Source organism: Phaseolus vulgaris, chromosome 5 (genome assembly GCF_000499845.2).
Source record: "Phaseolus vulgaris cultivar G19833 chromosome 5, P. vulgaris v2.0, whole genome shotgun sequence".
NCBI classification, from domain to species: Eukaryota; Viridiplantae; Streptophyta; class Magnoliopsida; order Fabales; family Fabaceae; genus Phaseolus; species Phaseolus vulgaris.
The window spans coordinates 38,601,150-38,629,023 of record NC_023755.2 but is presented as its reverse complement, the minus strand read 5'-3'; the positions used below and the strand labels follow the sequence as shown (position 1 = coordinate 38,629,023).

At 30.8% G+C, this 27,874-nt stretch overlaps 3 protein-coding genes and 1 pseudogene across 5 annotated transcripts; 2 read left to right on the top strand and 2 right to left on the bottom strand.

The window, feature by feature from the left end:
- Nucleotides 1-65: 65 nt before the first annotated feature.
- On the bottom strand, nt 66-3,196 carry LOC137835830 (uncharacterized). Its single transcript, XM_068644540.1, has 10 exons — nt 2,674-3,196; nt 2,489-2,583; nt 2,253-2,320; nt 2,101-2,144; nt 1,902-1,979; nt 1,676-1,829; nt 1,320-1,469; nt 1,091-1,201; nt 674-739; nt 66-511 (listed from the first exon to the last, which is right to left on the bottom strand). The coding sequence occupies exons 1-10, from the start codon at nt 2,919-2,921 to the stop codon at nt 413-415; spliced, it is 1,113 nt and encodes a 370-aa protein (XP_068500641.1). The 5' UTR covers nt 2,922-3,196; the 3' UTR covers nt 66-412.
- A 10,030-nt stretch (nt 3,197-13,226) lies between these two features.
- Nucleotides 13,227-20,481, top strand: LOC137835829 (probable phospholipid-transporting ATPase 4). 3 transcript variants are annotated; one of them, XM_068644539.1, is made up of 11 exons: nt 13,227-13,322; nt 14,222-16,170; nt 16,340-16,450; nt 16,733-17,009; nt 17,093-17,181; nt 17,309-17,393; nt 17,483-17,692; nt 18,017-18,142; nt 18,993-19,091; nt 19,261-19,452; nt 19,543-20,481. In XM_068644539.1, the coding sequence occupies exons 2-11, from the start codon at nt 14,354-14,356 to the stop codon at nt 20,206-20,208; spliced, it is 3,672 nt and encodes a 1,223-aa protein (XP_068500640.1). In that variant the 5' UTR covers nt 13,227-13,322; nt 14,222-14,353; the 3' UTR covers nt 20,209-20,481. The 3 variants fall into 3 exon arrangements, with proteins under 3 accessions (XP_068500640.1, XP_068500638.1, XP_068500639.1); XM_068644537.1 differs by lacking the exon at nt 13,227-13,322 and adding an exon at nt 13,362-13,639; XM_068644538.1 differs by lacking the exon at nt 13,227-13,322 and adding an exon at nt 13,651-13,841.
- Nucleotides 20,482-21,910: 1,429 nt separating this feature from the next.
- Nucleotides 21,911-23,977, top strand: LOC137835828 (casein kinase 1-like protein 12; annotated as a pseudogene).
- A 3,534-nt stretch (nt 23,978-27,511) lies between these two features.
- LOC137834420 (uncharacterized) lies at nt 27,512-27,874 on the bottom strand. The gene has a single exon (XM_068642476.1). The coding sequence runs from the start codon at nt 27,872-27,874 to the stop codon at nt 27,512-27,514; it is 363 nt and encodes a 120-aa protein (XP_068498577.1).

Sequence of the window (27,874 nt, the reverse complement as noted above, 5' to 3'; positions counted from 1 at the left end):
ATAGCACCCAAATGCAATAGTGCAAACTAACTTGTAAGTGTTTTTTCATCAGTGGACCTTTTAACTATCTTCAATCCAAAGTTTAACTATTCTTCAAACAAAAAAAAAACGGAAAATTACAGCTGCTTCAGTGTTTTTGCTCGCAATGGATATTACAAACAGACGAAAGGGCATTTTTTTAAAATATGCCCAAGAAATTACAAGAAGCATTTGCTTCAAATCAGAAATAACTTAGTGACCAAAGAAACTGAAACAATGAAGAAGGGAACAAAAAAAATGTAAAAAAAAAAATAGTACAGGTGGAAATCCACTATTGAATTGGTGTGTGACTACCGCTTCTGCTTCATCTTTGCTTTGATTAAGAAAAAAAAAGAATCGTCATAAATCTCAAATGTACACAATCATACTAAAGTTATTGTCCATCAGGAAGCACAGTAGAAACCCAATCAGAAGCTGCCACTTGAATATCAGATTCAATATGAGGAGAAAGAGACAGCGGAGTCACTGCAACCTGTTCATGCAGATCAGGTGCAATAATCAGTTAGGACGGGGGGAAATCGGTGGCCCCCGAAGATACCAGCATAGTGGCATGCACCCATAAGAAAAATAAGTACACTAAATAAAAGAAACTAATGTTAATTGAAAAGGCAATAATTTTATTGCTCCAACTTACATATCCATTTTCAAGTGCTCTGTAATCAAGATCTTCGTCCTCTTCTTCCTGCTTATTGTCCAAAAACTGAAGATACAAGAAGTATAGCTAAGTTCTCTTCTACGAACAATTCAGAAACATTTAATTGGAATACATATATTTATAAATATAAACAAGTGCAAGGGATTAGAAACCCGAATCACGTCACCAAACTCGAGGGGATGTCACAAGAAATATGTAGTGAATGAACCCGTGATTAAAATAGACCTATTAAGATTACACGCGACACAAAAACATTTTTTATGATAATCTCCTCTACATACTGCTATCTTCAAAATCATAATCATGACACAAACGTATTAGCTAAAATATAAACAGGATTTTTGCAGGGTGATAGAAAAAAATGTAACAAAAGAGTTGTTTTTTCCTCCTATTTACCTCTAGTCTGAAGTACTTCTTCACCCTGTTGGGATCAGATTTTCCTGCAGCTCCAGTTGATTCAACAACCTCCAAATTCTTTTTTTGTGTAGCCATTCGACGAGCTGCACCCTGAGGTTGATAAATGAGCAAGATTGGAGAACCATCATTATTAGAATAGAAGCATTAAAATCACTTCGGACTACCGAGAACACAAAGGCATGATATAATAAGTATGTAGGACACCTACAGCTGCAGAAGCATCTCGACCAAGCTGTGCAAACTGAAGACCAAGGCCACCTTGATTGGCCATGAAATGACCGGGTGGGTAGCGGCTGGTGGAAACCGCTAGCCAGTTCAGAGTGGATCTCCACATACTTTGCTTGGTCAATTTGAAGCCCTATCAAAAGAATTATTACATTGCATCCATGTAAACAAAAAGAAAGATATAACTATGTAACACTTCAAATCATTAGAATCTAATCAGCCAACAATATTATCATATGCTCACTAAACTTTGCACAACATATAGCCCAAGAGCTCGCATTTGCATAAAGGAGCAAAACATTTTAAAAAATTGAGCACTGTATCATAAAATTTGCTTACCTTGTTACTCAGAGGAGATGTTGGAATTTCTATATTCAAAAAACAGCTTTTGGGAAAAGTTCCCTGCTCAACATCCTTAATAGCCGCATTTACTAATGGTAAACAGACTGATACAGCATCCTTGAAGTCGTTTTCTTGGCTTTCATCCTTCTTCCTACAACCAGACACGATATCAATTCATAATGCCCAGCACAAAAGCACCAAATGTAAAGAATCATGAAATTACCAATTTAACGATATCGATAACGCCGGTACACCACACAACAACGCCTCCCTAGCTCCAGCAACAACCCCTGAGTAGAACCTGGGAATTTTTAAAGCACGAGATAAACACGAGTCCATACAAAAAAAGACTTTAAAGTTCCTAGATCGTGTACAAACCTAGATCTACATGTTCATCTCTAACCATAAAATGCACAACTTACATGTGATGGCCACAGTTTGATCCCCGGTTAATCCCACTGACAACCTGAAAATTCAAACCACATCGTCATCAACAAATCCTCAGTCCTCATTACGATAACAATCAATCACACGCATAACTGACAATCTCCAGTGACACGATACAAACACTAACCAGCATAGGCTTTGACCACGAAAACAAGGCTCCAGATAACGCCAACGAAACACAATCCACGGGAGTTCCTGAATTATACAAACAATTAAATTCTGTAATTAATATCCGCATCGATATTCTTCTTCTTATTCTTCTTCTTCTTCTTCTTCTTCTTCTTCTTATTATTATTATTATTTATCATTATTATTATTATTATTATTGTTATTACAAGCCAGGAAGCCGCAAATAGATAATACCAGAAATCTCAAAGGCGGTGGCGCCACTGATTTTGGAAGAAGCGGCTTCAACGGTTTCTCGGAGGGTTACGGAATGCGCCGAAGCCGATTTGTCCCTACGCAACAGTTCGATGAACTAACAAATTACAAAGATAGGACAAGAAAATGTTGTGGAAAACTGCATTCAATTGACGTTACAGACTTACGATTGAGGAACGCAGACGTGGACATTGTAGAGGCCTTGCTGAACGAGAGCTTGAACGAGGTGCGTGAGACCAGGCGAATCGACGCCATCGGTGTTGGTGACCAACACAATAGGCTTGGACTCGTCGAATTCAACAGGCTCCAAGGTCTCGGTGGTCTGCTCCTGCTCCGCATTGGCGTTCGAATTGGAATCGCCTTTGCGGCTGTGAAGCACTTCTTGCAGATTGGAGACAAGTCCCGGGGGCATCATCTTGCAACGACGTCGTTGCCAACGGATTCGGTCGCGGAGAAAAAGAAGATTGAAAAGAAAAACCCTAACGAGGAAGAAGAAGAAGGAAAAGAGGAGGAAAAAAAGGTGGAACAATAAAGCGCTGAAAATGAAGAAAGAAAAGTGATTGATAAATGATGAATAATATAAGAGCGCTTCTAACGCCCTTTAAAATAAGAGAAGAGAGTAATGAAACAGCTTCCTTCATTCCTTTCCCTATGGAATTGGCCATTCTTTAACTCTAGATTTTCAATTTCAATTATAGATTATTATTAGTTATTTATTAATGTCTCTTTTTTTTTTCTTTTCTTTTGTTTTCTCCCATCTTCTAATCTTGCTTCCGTCGATAAATTCAAAACTTGAATAATTACATTCACAAAAAATCAATTTCATGACGTCAATCTTCTACTTTAATAATGCAAACTTGTGTGGATAAACTAAGGTCTCAACCAATCAACACCTTCAAATTTTCCATTTTCAACTATTTCTCTCATCAAACAAATACAACAAGGGAAAGATAAAAGTGAAAAATAATGTAAACTCTAAACCTTAAATATATCACTCGTCGTCTTAGATACTTTTTGTCTTTTCGAAATATATTATTCGTTGTCTTAGATACTTGTCGTCTTAAATGGTGATTGAAGACTTGTTCTGATATAATTGTCGTCTTAGATGGTGATTGAAGACTTGTTCTGATATAATTAATGTAATTTGTTTAGAAGTCAAGATCAATGGTAATTTATATAATCTTTCTTTCTTCAATCTATCAAAGCATTTTTTAAGGACAAAACTGTAAAGAAACTTCAAAATGAATAATACCTCAGATATGAGGATTCTATAACAATTGAAACAAATTTTATTTTTTTTTACCTTTTTTATTTTTTTATACTAGGTCAAAAAAAAAGTAAAACATGTTTTATCCAACCCTTTGGAAATGAGATGAGAATATTATAAAAAAAAATAAAAAATGAGTATAGTGAATAAGGTGCAAGGCATTTAGACAGAGGTTGATGTCGTGTAGCCAACAATCACTGTAATGATAGGAAAGATGCAACCAAATTTTTTAATTAGTGCTTATCCGATTTGAATCGAAATATCTTAATCTTTTTTGTTTTGGTGCTAACACTTTGTTTAGCAACTAAGGACACAAAAAGTATGAGCATTATTATTAGATCCAATTGCTCAGAGAATAATAAATATTCTTCATGGTATGCTTGAATTGGCCTTCTTTGGACGTGTAGATCATGTCAGATTGCTAGGATCACAGATATGTTTAAAAAATACTTTCAAAATATGTTAACAATGAATCCTTTGACAGGGTTTATTTCTTTAAAATAATTAATAAAATAAGCACATTTTTTTTTTGAAGAGTTCAAATGGGGATATTGTAATTTGAAGAGTTCAAGTGGGAATATTGTAATTTGAAGTTGCAATATACTTAAGAGTAAATACAAGTTTAGTTTTAGCCTTGAAGATCAATGCTAAAAGTTGTTACATTGAAGGAAGAATTACCAAGTTAAATAATAGTTACATAAAGGACAATTAGACATGTTGCAGAGATAATTTAATCACTGTCACATGGTGTTGTCTGCAGTGCAGTGCAGTGCTCCATGTATGAGCTATCTCTGATCCTTCTGTTTCCAAGTTCTGCTTCTCAAAGAAGACACAAGGGCCCTGTTCTTAGTCTCTTGAAATTAAAAACACCAATTTGGTTTCCAAAAGGAGACATTTGAGAAACAACAAACAATGGCATGGGTCAAAACTCACCTTTGTTGGAATCATATATTTCACAGGCCACAACCTAGGTCAAACTAGTAGCGAACCGATATGTAAATAACGTCATGGATCGAACCGATTTTATTTACATGAATCGAACCGCATCGTCTACCAATATTAATATTATATCTGCATAAATTAAAGAATCTCGAATAATTAGTAAGTTATAAGATTCAATAAAAAGAAAATATATACAAAAAATTTCAGTATATAACATTGAATACACAAGAAGATAAGACATTAACATACCAATTAAGAGGAAATTTATTCTTGACCACATACTAAGTATTATAGATTTCCGAAACCATTGTTTAGAATACAATCATTTACACAAACATTCATAAATGATGTGAAATATATGAAACACAACATTGTGTACATCTATTATAATTTTCATTGTTCTTACATGCAATTATAGTCATTCATCCCTATAGTTATTCCATGAAAAGGAAAGTTGATGAGCACTTTTTTGGAAAAGCTATTTGCTAACATACACTTTCAGAAGAGTCTAGTTTTCTTCTTTCCTCAATCAATGTTATTACATTAAAAAAAATCATTAAATCAAACAATGTTATTTTGATTCATTAAATCACAAAATGTTGATTTTGGTTCTTATAAACGGTAAGAGATTTAAAAATAAATTCGATTTATAAATTGTAAGAGATTTAAAATAATTCAATTATTATTATTTAGTGATAACATAAATATAAATATGTTGGGTCACGTATTATTCAAAAGTGGCTGGTAACATGATATGTTTGTATATACATTATTCATGAACAATGAATGATTAAAACTAAATTTTATAAGGACTTAAAACATACATAAATTAAAGTTGTTTTTGTTAGAAATTATTCATAAAAAAAAAAGTACTGTTAGTAAGTTTGTATTGATTTACTTAAATCAGATAAACTGCAGTAATTCTTAAATATTAACATAAAAACTCTTGAATATTGAAGAACAGTTTTTTTTAATGAAAGATGAAGAAGATGTTTTGGAAATAGTTTTTAAATGTATGTTAGAGGTAGGAAACTGACAGGAGGGTGTAATTAGAATTAAGAAGGTGCAAAAAAATTCCAGTACTATAACCCATTTGCTTCTATAAGTTGGCCCAATGGTTATTATTTTGACATTGATTTAAACAAACTTAGGAAAGTGAGAGTGAAATCATTCCCTGTTTCTCTCTACTCCTTCTTCTCCCCAAAGGGAAATTAAAAAACCCTAAAATATGTTATGACATGAACACACAGTAGATGTAGCAGGTTTATTGATTTAGGATTTAATGTGTATGCAGTAATGGTGATGGGTGAATGATTACAAAAGGAACAAAACCCTAATCAGTTCTACATCCATTAACACACTTTCAACTATTTTGGACAATTATCCTTAACAAAACCAAATCTAATTAAAATGAAGATGTTCCACCTCAATGTTCTCATAACAATCAAAATCTTTCAGCTTAGTGTTCTTATAACAATAAAAATCTTTCGGACCCTCATATTTTGACACTCAACTTATATTTATTATTTTATTCTTTATTTTTTTTTATAAATATAAAAATCATTTTTTATGAATGGGAAATATCTTATTCTTGTAGTCTTCTTTGTCTATATCTTATCGGTCTTTATTCTGGATGAGTTTAAGTAATCAGCATATGATGAAATACATGTAAAATATGATGAAATACGTGTAAAAGATCATTGAATATTCAAATTAGAGTTTGGTATTATGTGTTTATAGGTAATAAATGTTATTAAATGTGTAGCTTAGTATAGATATTATCATCTTATTTATAAAATAGAGTTGGGTTTACGAGGTGTTGAATGCGGTTATTATGAATATCATAGTTGTTCCCTTATTAGTTTGACATGTTAGTTAATTAAGTATCTTTAAATTAGCAGTTAAGTAAATGTTTTTTCAATGGATCGAGAGGTGTTTGGTCGTATTACTGAAACATCCTAAGTTTAGGTGCGACAACACAGATCCTAAAGTCTAAAACATTGTTACCCGAATAATGGAGTGTTAAACTATCATTTCTTAAATATTTTATATTTTTAAAATATTTTTTAAATATATTCTTATGTTTTAATTACATATTTCATATTGATATTTTACTTTTAACTATACTTTAAAATTAAGAAAAATTACAATAAAATTATACAAATGTTAAAAGTATCTCCACACTGTCTCTCTCCCAAAAGTAGTAAGTAAATAACAAACTTAAAAAATAAAAACTAAAATATAGTTCTTTCACGATATCAATATTATTTTTTAACTAAACTGATATGGGAAAAAACATAAAACCACGTAACATTAATCTTAAAATATAAACGTAGGAGAAGGTGAGAGAAGAATAATGAAGCACAACCCATTGTTGACCTTGTTCTTCTTTGCCCCCTTTAAACGTTTAATTGACTTTGTCTAAAATTGACGATCAATCCCAACAATCACGCACCTTTCTATTTATAAACTCACAAAATTAATAAGTTATATATTTTAGAAAATTTAAACATCAATTTGAAATTACGACCAAAATTAAATTTAATATTTTCCCTTTTTTATTCTTGAAAGTATAAAATATTTTAGACACAATAATCTTTTAGAATCAATTAAGTTAGACTTAAAGTCTATCTCTTAATATGATATAAGTCATTTAAAAGTTTGTTATACTTATTATGTTAGTCATTGTTTTTTTTATCAACAATAAAATTAAATAAATAGGAACCACTTTAGATATGATCTAATCCATTTACAAAATCGCATAAAAATAAATAATTTTTCCTTCGAGAATCTTGCCACTAAGTTTCTCCTAGAATAAATACAGTCTGACTAACCTAAATAAATCACTTATTTCTAATTGAATACATAAACATCAGATGATCCAGAATCCAAACAGAAAAGAAAAAACAAGTAGAATAAGATATTTTATAGGTTACCCAAAATCAGATTTTTAGTTGAGTCATGAAAAAGATTTCAGAATAATCAATCATATTAGTTATCATACTATTCTACTATCAGATCATCCATAAATATATAATTTCACAGATGTTAGAAATAAAGTTTACTCCTTAGTATATTAGGTGTTAAATTTGATATATTTAATTTTTAATAAAAAATTTGTTGCGTATTAAATGAGTTGGATATGTAGTCTGTTTATCAAGCAATCAAAAAATCTTTATGTAAAATATAAAGGAAAAGCACAAACTTTCATGGCGTGTAAAGGAAAACGACCTGAATTGGAAAAAAAAAACCTAATCCATTTTAAGGAAAAACGATGATAAATAAGTGTGAAAGGAATAATTGGCAAAGAAAAAACCAATTTATAAACTCTGCGGATTCTTTATTTATTTTTTAATTTTGCTGGCTCAGTTAAATATTTATTTATCATTAAGATAAGTATATATATATATATTAAATCAATAAAAATTATGTTGTTAATATAATGGGAGATGAGTAAAATAAAACTTCATCGACTTACAAAAGCCAAAAGGTTTCAACTTTTGGAGGTGGGAAGAGTAAAAATTCACAATAAATTATGCTCAATGATATTTCATTTTAACTTTATTCTCATTTGCAATGATATATGAATTGCGAGATAAAAAGTACTTTTTAAGTTATTCATTATAATTTGAAATTTTAGATTTAATATTTTTGAAGTATGAATTAAAATATGAATTAGGATTTAAAACATAATGTGTCCTTTTTTTATTTGCAATTTTTTATTATACCTTTTTAAAATTAGTATATAAAAAAATGATTTGCAATTAATGATTTAAATAAAATAAATTTCAATTTTTAAATATTTTTCATGTAATTTCTAACTTTCTAAAATAATTAATCCATGATTATTCATCTTTCAATTATAATTTATACTTATTTTTATTAAAATTTAACTAAATATATTTTGGTAATTTATTATTTCATTCAATCAATTTCTTTTTTTATTTCATCACATTAATTAAATAAACTACAATTCTTCCACTCATTTTTCTTATTTTTCTACTGTCTCCCTCAATCAAAACAAATATCTGTTCTCCCTCTCATCTTTCTTTCGTTTACTTTTCATTCATTCTTCCCCCAATAAAAGGAAAGAGTATTATTATTATTATTATTAGCGAAAATACAAGTCAAAAATGGTCTTTGTATCCGTATTTTTTAATTTTTTAATTCGAAAAATTATTTCATAATTTTTTTTTTCTATTTCTTTCTTTATGCTTCCTCTTTTATCACTACAAGAAAAATATTAAGTAAAAATCAATTTAAAAAAAAAATAATTAATTATTATACTGACTAAATTAAAGACCATTTTAGAAACTAAACCAAATTTAGTTTTTAAATTAGTTTTTTATTGTTGTTAAATAATTTATAAATTGATATCTAATTAGCTATCAATGTTTTAACTACCAATTATTTAAGTTCTAAATTTGGTAGCAAAAACTTTGGTAGCTAATTAGAAATCAATTTATAAACTATTTAACCAAAACTAATTTATAAACCAAAATTTTTGTTTGTGGTTTCTAATTTAGTCACTATAGCAACTAATTATTATTTTTCTTTAAAATTAGTTTTTATTTAATGATTTGGCTGGTAGTGTATGTTTTCTTTATCCCTTAATTAATGACTTTTACACATTCATATCCAAGAGGCTGGAGAACAAAACAAAATAAAAAAAAACATGTAAATAAACTTAAATTCATCTCCAAATCGTTACAAATCTATAATGCAAAAAACAAAACATGGTTAAGTTTATAGTTGTAGTGTCTTATAAAAAAATAGAAAAAAATGAGGATACGAAAAGAAAAAAAAAACTAAGAAGGGAAGCAGAGAGAATGTTGAGAGGAGGGAGTAAGACTTTAGATACGTTATTATTGTAAGTGAAAAGTTATAAAAAAAACACAATAAGTGAGAAGGTTTTGACAAAGAGAAAAGTGTGAAGTTGTTGATAGAGAGAAGTGAGAAGTTATTAAGAAATAAATATATATTTGGTTGTTAGAGAATAAAATTATAAAAAAAAAATACGAAAAATAAAATGATGAAAATATCAGAGATAACACTAAAGTGCGAAAAGGTCTCTTATTATATATTTTAAAAATAATAAAATAAAATATTGATATAAATATAAAATGAGAAAGTAAACAAAATTTTATCTCAACCTTTTATACTCATCTGTAAATAATTATTTGCTCCTGGTAGGCATACTTTTGTGATACTTGTGATTGTATTTTCTGTATTAATGTTAAGTTACTACATACAAATCAACACAAGTTATACCATGACTTATTTAAATTTATTTTTCTATTGCAACGCAGGGTTGGTATATTAATTTGAATGTAAAAATAAAATAAAAATTGGTTATAAAAAACACGTGGTAAAACCTTTTTTAAAAACATTAAAATGAAAAACTTAATCAGTTTTAGAGGATTTTAGTAGAATACTAATAAGGTGAAATACAAAGATAGAGAGAATACATGATTGATTCGTTTTTTTTTTTTAATAAAGGTCAAAGTTGGTGTCGGAATGTTTAAAGCAAGATCACATGGTATTCTGATGAAGTTGTGAATTCTTTGTGTTCCTTGGAACATTTATTTCACATATGAAATTGGTTGATGAATAAATATAGTAGATGAATCTTCAACCATACAATCCCATGACCATAATTAATGTGGTACACGTTGTCTCGTCTATGAGTTGTTTTTTTTTCTATGATTTATTAAAACAAACATTTAAAATATAAAATGTTTAAAAGGTTGAAAATGATATTTATTTATAGAGAGTGTCATTGGTATAATAGATTCTAAACACCAATTAGAATAGAAAAACGAAGCAGAACGACAGAAATCCAAAATCAAATATTTACTTGCACTATTACAAACACTTCTGACACATCAATCTCGTCCCTTTCGAAAATGATAAAATTCATATGATTCCAGATTTCACTCACAATCCCAATCAAAATGAGTTTTGATTTACTTCTTCCATATTTTTATATTTTTTTTTATTTTTTTAATAATATTTTTTGTATAGTTATATATGATTGTTGTTAATTAAAATGTGAATCTAACTAAGATGTAATATGAGAGCTTTTATATTATAAAAGGTTGAAAATGATATACACAATTGAATTTCAAATGTGGAAAAAGAGGGAAGGAAAATTCAAATTAAAGCATTATTATTTCTCAGTAAAAGAAACTTTTTTTTGAATGGTTTGGTTGGACATATTTATCCACAAATATCATTTTTAAAGTTAAGAAAAACACTTTTTATATAATCCGATAAAGTTTAATTGGGTTTGATTTTCATGAGAGGCCCAATATATAAAAAAATGTTAATGACCTTAAATTAACCATTAAATGTTAGCTATTTAATTATTAGTTTATTTATGTTAAACTGTGTTTTGCAAATAATTTATTCTTTTATTCCATTCACATAAACAAATTTTTCTTTTAAAAAAAACTGTTCTAAAGAGAAAAAAAGTTAGGAATGTCCTAATTTGTTCATAAAAATAATAAATTAAACAATCACATATCATTATAGCTAAAGAACCGTAAATTTTTGTATTAAAATTTCATGTATAACAACATTATCACACCCATACAACAAAAAAACAGAGGTCCTGAAATTTGAGGAAAAAAGAGAAAAATTTACTTAATAAAAATTATAATTAAATAGACTTGACCTAATACATATTATATTAATTTCCCAAATAGAAAAGTCAAAATAATCATTTTTTAATTAAAAAGATAATAATTTATAATAAATAATAAATATGTATTTTATTATATATATACTCTATAACTTAAAATAATAAATAATATTTTTATTCCGTTTAAATTGTCTCCTTTACAATACGAGAGTAATTTGTTTGAATATAATTTAATAATGTTAATACGCGTATATATATATATTAAGTATTTATTAAATGAAAAACTATTTAGTAAATAGACATCTGTTAACAATTCGAAAATTTAACTACAAGTTGTTTTTTTAATTTGAACTTTAAGTTAAATTCAAAGAATAAAATGTTAAAAAATTAAAAATATTAAAATTTCATTTAACTACATTGTATTTATTCAATAACCGTCTAGTATTTTTTATTTTTTTAAAATAAACAATTTTAAACCAAATTAAGACCTCACATTAAACAAATATAATTTACCATAAACTTAAACTTGTGACATTTATTTTTATAAAAAACGACTATAAAACACTCATAATGAGAATTAATATGTTTCTTTTTTAAATTAGCATTTTAGGTTCGGACAGGATTAAAAAAGAATACTTAGTCAATAAGGTGTGTATAAGCTTTTGAAAAAACTTTCTTTTTCTGTAAAAAGCGTTTCACATATTTTTATTTCTTTTTGAGAAAAAAAATAAATTCAAAAAGTTAAACCGGATATATATTCTTAATATTTATTTCTATTTTTGAAATTTTTTTTAATAAAACAATCCTTGTTGGGCAAGTATGCACATCTTAGCCATAAAATTCAACTCTTATCTACTTTCCTCAAGTATTTTTCCCAATATCACGAGACTAATTTTGAAAAATACACAGAGTATTGAATTATATCAAATCATTTAAAAAAAATCAAATTAATATATACAACTTTATAATATTTTTATCATTACTATAATTTAAATTTAAATAACTTACATCAAATTAATTTGTTCGAAATCTTATCCAATTAGAGATTAACACATTTCATAGTATATAAGTGAGTGCAAACTTCAATTTATACTATGAAATGTCTTAATCTATAGTGGGTATGAAATTTGTAACAAACTCTCTTTCATGATTCTACTAATTCGTGCATGAGACTATATATTATTACTAGTTAAATAACGATCTCATAATAGATGACCCAATAAACCTGACAAACAATAATTAGGATAAACTCAAAATAGCATAGTAAATTTGAGTATAACTCAACCTGATAGAATCGATTTATAAGATAACTTTGGTATCCAATTATATATTATAAAATATTTTAATATATTTTATATATTATGAAAAGTTATTTATATATGAAAATGGTACATATGAGCTAAGAGAGTTTAAGTTGACACTTTCAACGTGTGTTTGTCCTATATTAGATAAAAATAAATAAATTTAGGCTCACGTTTAGTGTAGTAGCCCTACCTACTTTTTCAAAGCCAACCACTTTCATCCACGTGGCATGTAGGGCCCACAAATGGAAGCCCAAAAATCCTATACCCTGTTACTGACAAACCCATTATTAGGTACCTCTGAATCCGATATAAGGACCTGCCACGTCGGAAAGTGGGCTCCACGTCGTATTTTCCTAAATTCACTATTTAATTTAATCTCCCGTATTACTCAAAAACAGGTTTATTACTATTATTACGCCATTTGTCATTTGACGAAACCCATGTTCCACGCAAGAAACCGTGTTGATCCTTCCAGAAAATAAGAAAAATAATTTTATTATATAATTTATTTTTAATTTATGAAAGTGGAAGGTGTGAAATTATGAAAAAGAAGAAAAAATAGATAGATTGGCCCAGAAATTTGTTTGGACTTGTGAGGAAGGAAAGGGACACAGTGACACGCTCTTTCTCTCACACTCTCCAGTTTCTTCTTCTCAAAGGGTAATATAATATAATATATTTATTTATTATTTAATTTAATTTAATTTATAGTAGTAGTATAGTAGTAGTAGTTCTCTTTATTGTATTTATTTTATCCTAAAGTTTTCATTAAATTGGTACCTTCTTCTCAGTTTCTCTCTCATGGGTGAAAAGTAATAGCAATGCAATCACTCTTCTGAGAACCTTCAACACACATAATCACAATAACCAGCTTCTATCTATCTTTCTAACTATCTGTTGCTGTCATTGTTTTGTTCTGTTCTGTTCTGTTTCAGCCTCTGCCGTCTACCGCTCTATGGAGACGCTACTATTCAATGGTGCGTTTTCCAAACGTGTTTTTTTGTGCGGAATGCAGTTTCTTCGAAATCTTCGTCTATTTTGTTTTTTTGTCAATTCATTATTTCCTTCTCAATTTCGAGGTTTTTGTTCCTATCTGATCTTTCTCTCTAGCTCAATGTTTCTTTCTTCTCTCCTCTTTTTATTCCGCAAAGCGGAAATTTCAAATGAATAGTGATCCTGGTAAGACCTTCGTTTCGCAACCTTCCTTTCACTTGTTGTCAATTCTTGGGATTGGCGCGTTTACATTAGCTTCTCGATTTTTGGTTCAGCCAATTTCTCAGACCTCACTGAACCGTCACAAGATCTCTCTTCGGCTTTGTTTTTTTTTTTAACTTTCGGATTTTTTTTTGAAATTTCTGATGTGTGAACGCGTGAGGGGTTTTAATGTTTGCTCTTTTGTTTCGATTTCGTGTTTTTACGTTTCGCGCATCAATTTAGGTTTTTTTTGGGTTGTTTTGGTCAATTGGTAGCTGTCTTTTAGGTTGCTTGATATTTATCTAATTATCATCACGTTTGTGTGCAGTGGTTGATGGCTTTGTTTTGTGTATATATTTTGTCAGGTTTCAGAAAAACAAAATTGGGGATAAGGGGGGAGGTTTAACTGGTCCCCGGAAGCTAGAAGCAAATTTAGGTTTTGCTTTTTGGTGGTGATGTGCAGCTATAAACTACCTTTGAGCTGAAATCTGGGTAGAATGGCACGGGGGAGGATCAGGTCGAGGCTCCGTCGGAGCCATCTTTACACATTTGGTTGCCTGAAGCCAACTACCACTGAGGAGGTGCCTCATCCACTTCAAGGTCCTGGCTACTCGCGAACAGTCTTCTGCAACCAGCCTCAGCTCCATGAAAAAAATTCTCTATTTTACTGCAAGAATGATATATCAACCACCAAGTACAATGTCATCACCTTCATGCCCAAGGCATTGTTTGAACAGTTTCGAAGGGTTGCTAACATATACTTTCTTTTGGCCGCTTGCCTTTCGGCTTCTCCAATTTCTCCTTTCAGCCCACTGAGCATGATTGCTCCTCTGGCGTTTGTTGTGGGACTTAGTATGGTGAAGGAGGCATTGGAGGATTTTCGCAGGTTCCTTCAGGATGTCAAAGTCAATCGACGGAAAGTTACTCTCCATATAGGCAATGGCACTTTTGGCCTAAGATCGTGGCAAAAGATTGTGGTTGGGGATGTGGTAAAGGTAGAAAAGGATCAATTTTTTCCAGCCGACCTGCTTCTCTTGGCGTCAAGTTACGAGGATGGAATATGCTATGTCGAGACAATGAATTTAGATGGGGAGACCAACTTGAAGGTGAAGAGATCTTTGGAGTCTACCTTGTCCCTGGATAACGATAAGGCTTTTAAGGATTTCTGTGGAACAATATATTGTGAAGATCCAAATCCCAATCTTTATACTTTTATTGGGAACTTTGAGTATGAAAATCAGGTTTATCCTCTTGATCCTAGTCAAATTCTCCTCAGAGATTCGAAGCTTAGAAACACCGATCATGTTTATGGAGTGGTCATTTTCTCTGGACATGACAGCAAAGTCATGCAGAATTCTACAAAATCCCCTTCAAAAAGAAGCACAATAGAAAAGAAGATGGATTATATCATATATACTCTTTTCACTGTCCTTATATTGATATCTTTTATCAGTTCGATAGGATTTGTTGCAAAGACCAAATACCAAGCCCCATCGTGGTGGTATTTACGGCCTGACAATATTGAATACCAGTTTGATCCTGGGAAAATTGGATTGGCTGGGATGAGCCATCTGATTACAGCACTCATTCTCTATGGATATTTGATTCCTATCTCGCTTTATGTTTCTATTGAGGTTGTGAAGGTGTTACAGGCAACCTTCATTGACCAAGATATTCAAATGTATGATGATGAGACTGGAACTCCAGCTAATGCACGGACATCAAATTTGAATGAAGAGTTGGGTCAGGTAGACACCATCCTCTCTGATAAAACTGGCACTTTAACTTGCAACCAGATGGACTTTTTGAAGTGCTCCATTGCCGGTACCGCATATGGTGTTCGTTCCAGTGAGGTTGAACTTGCTGCAGCAAAGCAAATGGCTTGTGATCTTGAGGAGCCGGACTTGGATATGTCTAATTTCCCCATGCGTAAGGAGACTAAAGGGCCATGGGAAAATATCACTGAAGATGTAGAATCTGAACTGGGGACTGTTGTTAATTCCAAAGGTGATGAAGATCGAAGGACTTCCATAAAGGGATTTGGTTTTGAAGATGATCGCCTTATGAATGGTAACTGGATGAAAGAACCCAATGCGGATGTCCTTTTGATGTTTTTCCGGATATTAGCAATTTGCCATACTGCCATCCCTGAACTAAATGAGGAGACTGACAATTGTACCTATGAGGCCGAGTCACCTGATGAAGGGGCTTTTCTAGTAGCAGCTAGAGAATTTGGTTTTGAATTTTATAGGAGAACTCAATCAAGTGTTGTCATTCGTGAAAGATTTGCTGCCTCAGGACAAGTGGTTCAAAGGTGAGATGATCCTTCACAACAAAGTCTACCATGCTTATCCTTTTCCTATTTTTTTGTGAGAAGGGGGGTGTTCTGACATTTGCTTTTGAATGATTTCCTTTTTGATGCCATAATTCTTACTTTTCATTTGTATGCTTATTTATTTTTGTGTTTTGGTTGAGTTATACAGAGAATATAAAATTTTGAATCTGCTGGATTTTACTAGCAAAAGAAAGCGCATGTCAGTGATTGCACGAGACGAGGAGGGAAACATCATTCTTTTTTGCAAAGGAGCTGACAGGTTAGCATATTAGTGTAATTTTTGTCTTTAATATTGTCAGCTCAGCTGAATGGATGGTGTTAATGATCAAGTAGGACCTTCTATCAGTTTCAACAACGGAATAATTAAAATCCTCTTCATGATGGAGTTTGTATTCTACCAGCATAGTATATAATCACAGCAATTCTCTTCTTCTAGAGAAAGTTTGTTGTGAAAATACACGTGTATGCTGTCTTACTATAGACACTTTTAATGTCCCACAGTAAACTTTGACATCCGTTATTTTTTTGCTTGATTGTGCAGTATCATATTTGATAGACTGTCTAAGAATGGAAAAATGTATTTGGACGCTACTACTAGACATTTGAATGAATATGGAGAAGCTGGTTTGAGAACACTAGCCGTGGCCTATAGAGAGCTTGATGACCAAGAGTACACTGATTGGAATAAGGAGTTTCAGAAGGCCAAAACAGCTGTTGGGCCTGACAGAGAGGCAATGCTTGATCAGGTTTCAGATGTTATGGAAAGGGAGTTGATACTTATTGGCGCTACTGCTGTGGAGGATAAACTACAGAAAGGGGTAGGTTTATCATTATTTATATGGTCATATCTTCCTGCTTCGCTCTCTGCCTCTACCATATCTCCAACATTTTGTCTCCTCAGGTGCCTCAATGCATTGACAAACTTGCTCAAGCTGGTCTAAAGATCTGGGTATTGACTGGGGATAAGATGGAAACTGCAATCAACATTGGGTCTGTCTTCTGCAAATTATTTAACCACATAACACCATTTCATTTTTGTTCTAAATTTATTTGTCGAGTTACTTGAAAATGTCTCTGGAATTGAATTTTGTGAAACTTCTGTTTCTGTTCTCTGCAGATTTGCTTGTAGTTTGCTTCGACAGGGCATGAGGCAAATCTGTATCACAATGAATTCAGATTCTGCAACTTATGACGCGAAAGAGGTAGTTTTTTCACTGAGATAAAGTAGAGAAAATTCACTAATAGACATGAGTTTCATCTGATATTAGGCTTGGCTCTTGTAACCCCACAGGTCATCAAAGGAAACATCTTGAATCAAATCACCAATGCCTCGCAAATGATAAAGCTGGACAAGGATCCACATGCTGCGTTTGCATTAATTATCGATGGGAAAACTCTAACATATGCTTTAGAAGATGATGTCAAACTCCAATTTTTGGGACTGGCTGTTGGTTGTGCATCTGTTATTTGTTGTCGTGTGTCTCCAAAGCAAAAAGCATTGGTAAGAACTTTTCCTTTTTCATTGGTTCCATTGTGAGATCTACTGTAATAGTTTATACTGCATCTCAATAATGGATCACTATTAATGATGCTACTAGCAATAATTGGAGTGAGAAACATTGACAACTACATGTGTAGCTCTATGTTGAGGTTATATGAGAAAGATTAGTTATGGAGTTCTGTTGTGAATTATTTTTATTTAAATGCTTCTGCAGGTAGATTTGATCGAACTTAATTTAATCTCTATTTCTTTATCAAGTGTATGAGTATATATAAAATGTGTACTGCTTTGTTGTGTCTTACTCCCTTATTCCTTTGGAGTCAGGTTACAAGGCTAGTGAAAGAAGGAACTGGGAAGACCACTTTAGCCATAGGTGATGGTGCAAATGATGTTGGCATGATTCAAGAAGCTGACATTGGTGTTGGAATCAGTGGGGTTGAAGGTATGCAGGTCAGTGTCCATCTCTTTTACGCATAATTATGCACGCTAAATTATATCTGCACATGATGTATTCTAACATACTTCTTCATGTCTCAACACTATATGATTATTCATTTTCACAATACAAATCAAATTTTGGTTTTGTATACCTTTAGTATTTTTTAAAAATGACTGAGGTTAGGAATGTTGGGAGCGTGTCATGTTTGTGTTTTTAGACTTTGTTCTTCAACTTGGACTCGGGAGAAGATTTTTTGTCAAGCCTTTTCAGTAACTTTATTGTCATTACGCTGACCAAGGCCGAAGCTTCTTGCTTTGATTGGAATCTATCTAGCTTCCTTGTTTTATTTTAAACTACCAGATGAGGAACATCCAGTCTGAATTTACATATTTCTGATGATATATTGAAGGGCAAAAGTTTTCATTGTGCTCAACACTATTTCCATCCTATCAGCTGCCCGTTCCCTGAATGTTAACAATGCATTCTGCGTAATAGTTAATAAAATTAATATTTATTTGTAAAATTTCTACTCGATTATTTGGTCTAACTTGTAGTTTTTGCTATGAAATATGAATATGGGCTATATCGAAATTGTCAGCTGATCAACATTTAAATTAACAAATTTGTGTGCTTCCATTCATGTGAAATAATGCAAAATGATGAACTTGCTGATCACAGTTCATATTTACAATGTTACGTCATCAATTGTGAAGAATAATTTGGTTAAAATCTACAATTTTGGCCTAGAACACTCGTTCTATAGTACTTAGGATAAAGAAAAAACAGATGTGTACCTTTTCTGTTTGGAAGCATGTACCATTTGTTGAAGTTGTGGAACTCAAGCTTTCAAGTTCTTTTCAGGCAGTAATGGCCAGTGACTTTTCTATTGCCCAATTCCGGTTTTTGGAGCGGCTTCTGGTAGTCCATGGACACTGGTGTTACAAGAGAATTGCACAAATGGTAATTGATATATTTATCTTGAATCTTGATCATTATTCTCATGTCTTCAATGTCTTTGGTGTCATGTTCACTGTTATCCTGTGCATGGATAGAAATAAATGTAATATCTTTTGCATTTTGTTTCTGTTATGTATATTTCCCTTCTAAAGTAATTTGTTATGTATACCAGATATGTTATTTCTTCTACAAAAATATAGCATTTGGCCTCACCATTTTCTACTTTGAGGCCTTTGCGGGCTTCTCTGGACAATCGATTTATGATGACTGGTACATGATATTGTTCAATGTTGTTCTTACATCATTGCCTGTCATTTCTCTTGGAGTTTTTGAACAAGATGTTCCATCAGAAGTTTGCTTACAGGTTTGTTCTGTTGAAACGCCGTCAATGTAGTCTGTATTTGTGTCCGTGTTTGGATAAATCTAACCTTTGATGTGCCATCGCTCGTTGCAGTTTCCTGCACTGTATCAGCAAGGACCCAAAAACTTGTTCTTTGACTGGTATAGAATCTTGGGATGGATGGGGAATGGTCTTTATTCCTCCCTCGTCATCTTCTTCCTTGTCATTATCATCTTCTATGACCAAGCATTCCGTGTCAATGGCCAGATCGCAGACATGGCTGCTGTTGGTACCACGATGTTCACTTGCATCATATGGGCTGTCAATTGCCAGATTGCACTGACAATGAGCCATTTCACATGGATTCAACACCTCTTTGTGTGGGGCAGCATAACCACTTGGTACCTGTTTCTCTTGTTATATGGCATGCTTCCACCAAAATATTGCAAGAATGCCTACAAAATATTGGTGGAGGTTCTTGCTCCTGCTCCTATTTATTGGACAACAACCCTATTAGTAACAATCACATGCGTTCTTCCTTATCTCGCCCACATATCCTTCCAAAGATGTTTTCATCCCATGGATCATCACATTATCCAAGAAATCAAGTACTACAAGAAGGACATTGAAGATCAACACATGTGGACGAGGGAGCGGTCTAAAGCAAGGCACGAAACGAAGATTGGATTCACGGCAAGAGTGGAAGCAAAGATTAGGCATTTTAGAGGTAAGTTGCAGAAAAAGCAGCAGTCTTCAGTGGGGTCTTTGTCCCCATCATGACAATTAAAAACACAATCTATTAGTTTCCAATGGTTTTAGGAGTTGCATTTTTTAATTTTTTTTAGCTCTAGTCTCATTTAAATTCTTTTCGTGCTTAAGTGTGGGGGTGAATTAAAGCCCCTTGCATTAAGAAAAAAAAGCATGGGAGCTGTTGTATGTAACATATTTAAGTAGAAGAGCTCACCAAGCTAGTAAGTTCTGAATGATCAAAAGTGTATTTCAAGTGATGCTGAAGAAATGAAAGCAGCCAAGTAGTGTTAAACAGTTTTACAATTTATGTTTTCTCTGACAGTATAGCTTGTTTCGAAGTTAAAAAACTATATCATTGCATTTTTTTTTATGAAAAACGCCATTTCTTTCATTGAAAAAATGTTCACATTAATTTTATTTACTCATCTTAATCACATTCAGTGACTCGCAATTAACTTGATCAGTAGTTCAAAATTATCTTCTGCTAGTAAAAACTGTTGAACTTTTTGGTGACTGATATTTAAAACTCTATTAAAGCACTTGTATAGAAATAGAAGCTACGAGAAAGATTAGAAATCTGAAATAAAAAAGTGACAGAAAAAGAAAGTTAAGTGTACTCATCCCCAAGTGGATGGAAATGGAGTCTAAAAAGAAAAGAGGACAAAAATGGTTATAATATTGTTGCCACATGAGTACAAATTCTCGTACAATTTTCTCTTTTGTATCTGTCACCTGTCAGGACTATTTTTGATATGGCAGCACTGATCTATCTGTACTTGACAACTATGGCTATCCAGATCTTCCACTCACAACAAAAAATTACATCAAAATATCTCCTTTTGCTTTATACTTATCAAATTAATTTTCTTATTCTGCTCACATTAGAGTATGACTTTCTTTTCATTTACTGTCACTACAAAATTCTATTATTAGCTAATTAAATATAATTTTAAAATAATTATTGCACAAATATATATAATTTATAATTAAACAATAATACAAAAGCCTTTTTTATTATCAATAAATTTAAATTAAATCATTAAAATATCAATATACATTCTCGATCTAAGTAGTCAAATAACCTTTATGAAAAAAAAAATTAAGTGTTGTCTGTAACAAAATTTCTTAAATTTTGTGTAAAAAATATGAAAATAATAATATTTTTTAAATATACTCTCTTAATTTAAGCCGAATATGAAGGGTTTGGGAGTGTGTTTAACAAGTTATTTGACAATAAAAAAAAAACTGACTGTGAGAATGTTTTCTATTAAAAATAATTAATCAAAATTATAAAAATCAAGTCATTAATAAATCTAGCAAAAATTTCTCATTACCAACACAATGATAAAAAAAAAACTCAAGTATTTTATATAATCTAATTTGACTATTTCATAAATTGGTTTAATAAAAAAAGTTTGTTAAAATGTAAATCTATTTTAGTGGTTTTTATTTCTGAATTATACCCTAATTGTTTTTATTTTGCCTTTTGCTATCCCTACACTTAATTTAAATATAATTATTATATATGAAAGGGAAAAAAGGATGAAAAATACTTAAATTATTTTAGAAGAAGAAAAAACCACAGTAGCAGACAGTTGCTGCTTTCTGCATGCTCCTGAAAAACACAGAAAGAAAATCCGTTTGTTTGGATGAAAAGCGCAAGGAGAAGAAGAAGAGAGCATAGGCATAACAACTCTCTCTCTCTCTCTCTCTCTCTCTACCCTAGAGAGAGGGAAAGTCTTCTTTCCAATTTTATCCTCACTTTTTCCTTATTTCGCATTTATATCCTCTTCCTTTCCACTTCAATTTCTCTGCTACTTCAACCTCCTTCCTTTCTCAGTTATCAATTTATAGGGTTTAATTCCTCAGCCTAGGGTTTCGCTCTCATCCAATGGAACCTCGGATTGGAAACAAGTACCGTCTTGGCCGCAAGATTGGTAGCGGATCCTTCGCCGAGATTTATCTTGGTTTCTTCTCTTTCTTCCACGCTTTTAATTTATGCTTATTTACTTTCGTTTATTTTTTATTTTAATTTTGTTTTTCTTTCAGGTGTGAATATCGAGACAGATGAAGAGGTTGCAATTAAGCTCGTGAGTACTGTGACTTACTCCAATTCAGAAATTGTTGACCTCTGCTTTTCATGTTTGTTAATCCGAAACACAATTTGCATGAATTGGTAAATGTTACTCTACTTCTTTTAGGTGTGTGTGGTCCGTTGTTTATCATCTTTTGTTGGGAAATTGTAAAGAGTTGTATATATATATTATGAAGTCTCGTGGAGGTGTTGTTAAGTTTTAGCGAATGTGCTTCATGGGAGCGTGTCATAAACAATGTAGTGTTGGACGATGTTTTAATTGATTTAATTTTTATAGAGGAATTAATAGTGCAAAAGGTGTGCCGTAAGTCTGTTTCTTGATGAATTTGGCGTCTGGTCATATACTTGGTGCAGCTTATCCTCTGTCATTAATGGCATTGGTGATATTTGACTTTTTAAAGAACTGTGTTGACTGTTGAGGATTAGGGATATGTTTTATGAAATGTTTCTTTTCCATTTCTCTTTGCCTTTTGATTCAGGAAAATGTCAAAACCAAGCGTCCTCAATTGTTGTTAGAATCAAAGTTATATTAAAGGCTGGAAGGAGGAAGTAATGTCCTTTCTTACTGAATTTCTATCCTTCCTATCTCTTTGCTTACTGTGTAGAATCTGTATTACTCAACTTAAATGTTTTTGGTTCACTATTTTTATTTGACAGCTGGGATCCCTAACGTGAGATGGTTTGGTGTTGAAGGAGACTACAATGTCCTTGTGATGGATTTACTGGGCCCTAGTCTTGCGGATTTATTCTATTTCTGTACCCGGAAATTGTCCCTCAAAACTGTTCTCATGCTTGCTGATCAGAGGTGTGCTGTCTTGTATTGCGTAGATACTCTTCTAATTTACGTTTACACTTTGTTTTAAATGGGGCAATCTCGTACTGTTTGCAGATAAATCAAGTTGAATTCATTCAAAATCATTTTTACATAGGGACATCAAGCCAAACAACTTCCTAATGGGTTTAGGGAGGCATGCAAATCAGGTATTAGTTTGATGCTTGCTTTTGTAATCATTTTATTTTTGTCCCTTTCTGTCATCTCTTGAACTTGGATGCATCCTAGTAAAGTTTACCTCTTTTATAGGTTTATGCCATTGACTTTGGTCTTGCTAAGAAATACAGAGACTTCACCCATCGACATATTCCTTACAGGTATGTTGTTTCTTTTTCAATTTTTTTATTTTGTGTGCTTGTAGCAAAGCTAAAACTATTTTCTTTTTAAGAATTAGGATAGTGGTAAACTGAATATGGCAAATCCAATATCTGAAAATGTTATATCGTTATTTAAGGACACTGACTTTTTAGAGGGGTTTCCTAATAAAAGAGTTGTTGCTTTTTATTCAGCAGCACAGAGGTGTGTGGTGGGGGAAGTAGGTGGTGCCTCTGGTTTGTTACTTTATGCAGCTGTGAAGTATTCTAATTGCGGCAAATATGAAGCTAGTTTATTTTCACTAGACCTCTGAGTAGTAGTAGAATAATATTGATACATCTGTTAACTACCAAATGTGAATGTGTGATATGGAATTGCTTGAAAATTTTAATGTACCTGCTATTCAAAGTTCTGATTAACTGAACAAGTTAACTGATAGTTGCTACATTGTGACTTATATGAAAATTGAAAGGTGCAAGTGATAAAAAGTATAGAGTTTACACAGACAATCAAGTGGGAAATTTAGTAAATTCTCCTCTTTTATATTTTTTAGTAAATTCTCATGTCTTTTTTATCATGTTTATTAACATTCAAGTGGGAAATTTCATTAGCTACCAACTGCGTAAAACGGTGCTACAATACTACAAATTTTAAGGAGCGACCTCTTTTCATGTGCAAAAGAGGTACTGCTAATGGTGTATTTGGTTGGAAGAAAAGAAATAGGCTAAAGCAGCTTTTGCTGCAATTTATTTGGGCAATTCGTAACCAAGATATGACTTTCTAAACGTGATTTTGTGGGTCCATTCATCTTCCATTAGTTTAGAGTTTGTAGTTCTAATTTAGATGAGATTGTTTTTGAATTATTGAATGTGATTGAGACGAAAAATTTAATTAATCACATATTTTATATTCATGTATTTTTCATTGAAATCGCCAGAATTAATTGTCATTTTTAAACAAATAGGTCTTATTTCGTTGAGAAAATGTCGATTATTGGGCAAGAAAGTTTTATTAAGGTACACATTAAAGCTATCCAAATTATATTTATTACTGATTCTAATAGTGTAAAATATATTTAATATTTTTAAATTTAGAGATATTAAACACGTAACTTTTTACTTAAACGAATTTTACTTTTTACTTCTGTTTATATCACTATAAAAATTGGGGAAATATTAATATTATTTTGTTCTAAAACAAATCTTCAGTGCTTAATTAATTTAAACATATTTTTTTCCATTTTTTATATCCATATTTTAGCCAATAAATTATTTGATACTAGTAATAATTGATACAATTACATTTAAAAATTGTATGTATTGCATTAAATAATAAATAATTTAAATTTGATGAGTTGTTAATTTATATGGGACTTGACTCAACGATGGCCTGTCATAACAAAGTTTGATATCTATAATGATTAATACATGAAATTGCGACTCTAAACCAATTTACCATTTATGTTTGGAGATAATTAGATTATTTATTCAATAGGTCAAGACATTGGTTTAATATTGAGTATTTTTATTGGGGTTTAAAGAGGTCAAGTTAGTATTAATAAAATTATTATATATAATATCATAATTCTATGATACAAAATATTAAATAAAATATAAATGTGTAGGTGTTTAAAATTTTAAAAATAAAATAAACAAGTTACCGTACTTACATTAAGATTTTAATAATATTTATTTATACTTATTAAGAGCAATTAGTTTATATGTGGAATAAAAAAGAAAATAACAGATATTTTAGGTTGATTTTTATTTTTCTAAAGATTAAAATAAGATATCATTAAATATTTTTAATTAAACTAGTTTAGAACAAAATTTTAACTTTTTACCAGTTTTTGATTGGCCTTATATTTCTTTTTTAAAAATTGGTTACCTAAATGGTTCATTGGCCCAACTGGGCAGTCATATTCAGTTTTTCTTACGTTAATTAGCAATAACACATGTAAATTAAAATTGATGTGTGTTTTTTTTTTTAATTTAGTAAATTTAAAAATAATTTTTCATTTTTTAAAAAATGTTAACTTTTTTTAGCTACTTAAATTTAATATTTTTTAAAATTTAAATTTATAGTAATTGAAAGAATTTCGTTGAAATAAAATGAGGAAGTGAACGTGATGTTTTTGTCTTTCACACGCGAGCATATGCCACTAAATGTTATTTTGTTTTAAAAATTTATTTATATTAGTTAAATATAATATTTTATTATTAAAAAGAATTGTAAAGTGAAATTAAAAAAAGATGGATATTAAATAATTATTATTGGTTATTAAGAGGGAGTGTAAAAATTGATAGTGTCAAAATATTATCATTGGTTTTGGAAATTTATGTACAATTCTAAGAAGAATAATGGCTTCCTGTGTAATTTCCTTTCAATTGTATTAACTTGTACATATTGTTGAAAGGCTAGCATTGATGGCCTAAAAAAATATTATATAAATGTGGTGATATAAAGTTTCCAAATAGAATTTATCATATATATTTTTAATGATTTTGGGACCATTTATCCCATAAAAAATTGAGATTAGAGTTACTAATTTTATTTTGATGAGGTGATGTATAAATTTTGTTATATGGTTTAGAAATATTGGTTCTAAATTTTCCTAAAGTAATTGTTATTTCCTGCATGAGATACTCTGAAAACATGGTTTAAGTAAAAAATAATATATATATATATATATATATATATATATATTATAATGTGAATGTGGTGTTATCTACGTTATAAAATTATGTATAGCTTTATAAATATAATAAATTATAGTATTGAAATTAGTGGATTTTTCAATTCATTAAACCATAGAACGATTTTTAATGAAAAACCTTATTTAAATGAAACAACATTTACTTTTGTGTCATTAAACTTAGTTATGGTGTTATTAATTTGAAATAAGTCAAACAAAATTGTAAAATTAAAGTTTATTACTCTTAATTTGACTCGCCTTTCTTAATAAATACTATTTTTAAAATATAATTTAAAAAATTATGTGATAAAACAAATTGATTAAGACAACATGTAAAACATTTGTGTATGGAAAATCAACTATGGATATTAACTTAAATCCATAATAGAAAAAATATCAATAATTTTTTTTATCTCTGAATACATATATTTCAAGCCTATGTTCTTATGTTTTTCTAAAGTCATCATTTAAGTGTTTTATTCTCTCTTTAATAGAGACAAAAAAAGTAATAAACAAAATAAATTTTTCTGTATTGTTAGTTGAAGCATTGAAAAAGATTTGTGATATTGTTTAAAACTTTATTTTCAAACCAAATTTGTATACACAAAGTCATTGAGATCTGCAAGATTGGTAATTGCAGTTTGGAATGTTTAATGATATTTGTGAATGTTGAATCATTCTATCAATATGAAATAAAATAGAGATGAATAAGAGATAGAACAGAGATTAATAAGACGACAACAAAGATGAACAAAACAAAATAGTAAAAAAAAATTAAAGAATATGAGAATGAATATTTTTTTTTTAAACTCAAAAAAATGTCAGATGAATATTTCATATTCCTTCTATATTTAACTAAAAAATCAATAATTAAATTTTAGAATCATAACACAATAAAATAAACTTATTCACCACCATAAAAATAAACAACTCATAATTGAAAAAACCCTCAATTAATACCTTTAATAATAGGATTAACTAGCAGGGATAAAGGAGAAAACTTCTTCTTTGGGCATCATTTTCTTCCTTACCCTCTTTTGCTTGTTTTGAATTTAGAAACAGAGCAGAAACAGAGTGATTCTGTCATAAAGCTTTCATTTATTTTCTTCTTGACAGATATAATTAAAATACAAATTGACCAATCAAAACCTAATTCAAACCCAGTATATTCATCTTGAATTTGAACTGATAACAAAGGAATTCAGTAGTAGTAGTAGTAATGGATTTTCATACAAAAGGGAGTTAAACTTCTGAACCAGAAACACAATCTTGTTGGAATAGGATAGAACAGAACTACTATCACAGGATGATTTAATTTAAACATTTACTGAGACAAGAAAAAAAGTAACTCTGATTACAGAAAAGAAAAGATGAAGATGAGAGAAGAAAACATGATTCACCACCATCCATAGAGAGCTTGAGTGTATGTATGCTTGATCCACCTGAAACTCTTTCTCAAAGAGCCTTTCATTTTGCCCTCTGCTGCATATATTTTATAGCCAGCAACTCTCTTCTTCCTCTGCAACTCAGGATCACTAAAGCTCCAACTTTTTGATGGTTTTGCAGCTACCCTTTTGCCCTTCTTCACCTTCATCTCCTTACCACTGCTACCTATCTGGTTTACATAACCAGAAGAACCATTATTAGCACTCTGACACCTCAGATCTTGCATGCTTGTTGGGGCCACCTTGCCTCCACAGTTGCTTTCAATCTGGAGCCTTTCATCTCTGCATGATTTGGATCTGAACTCCATCACCAT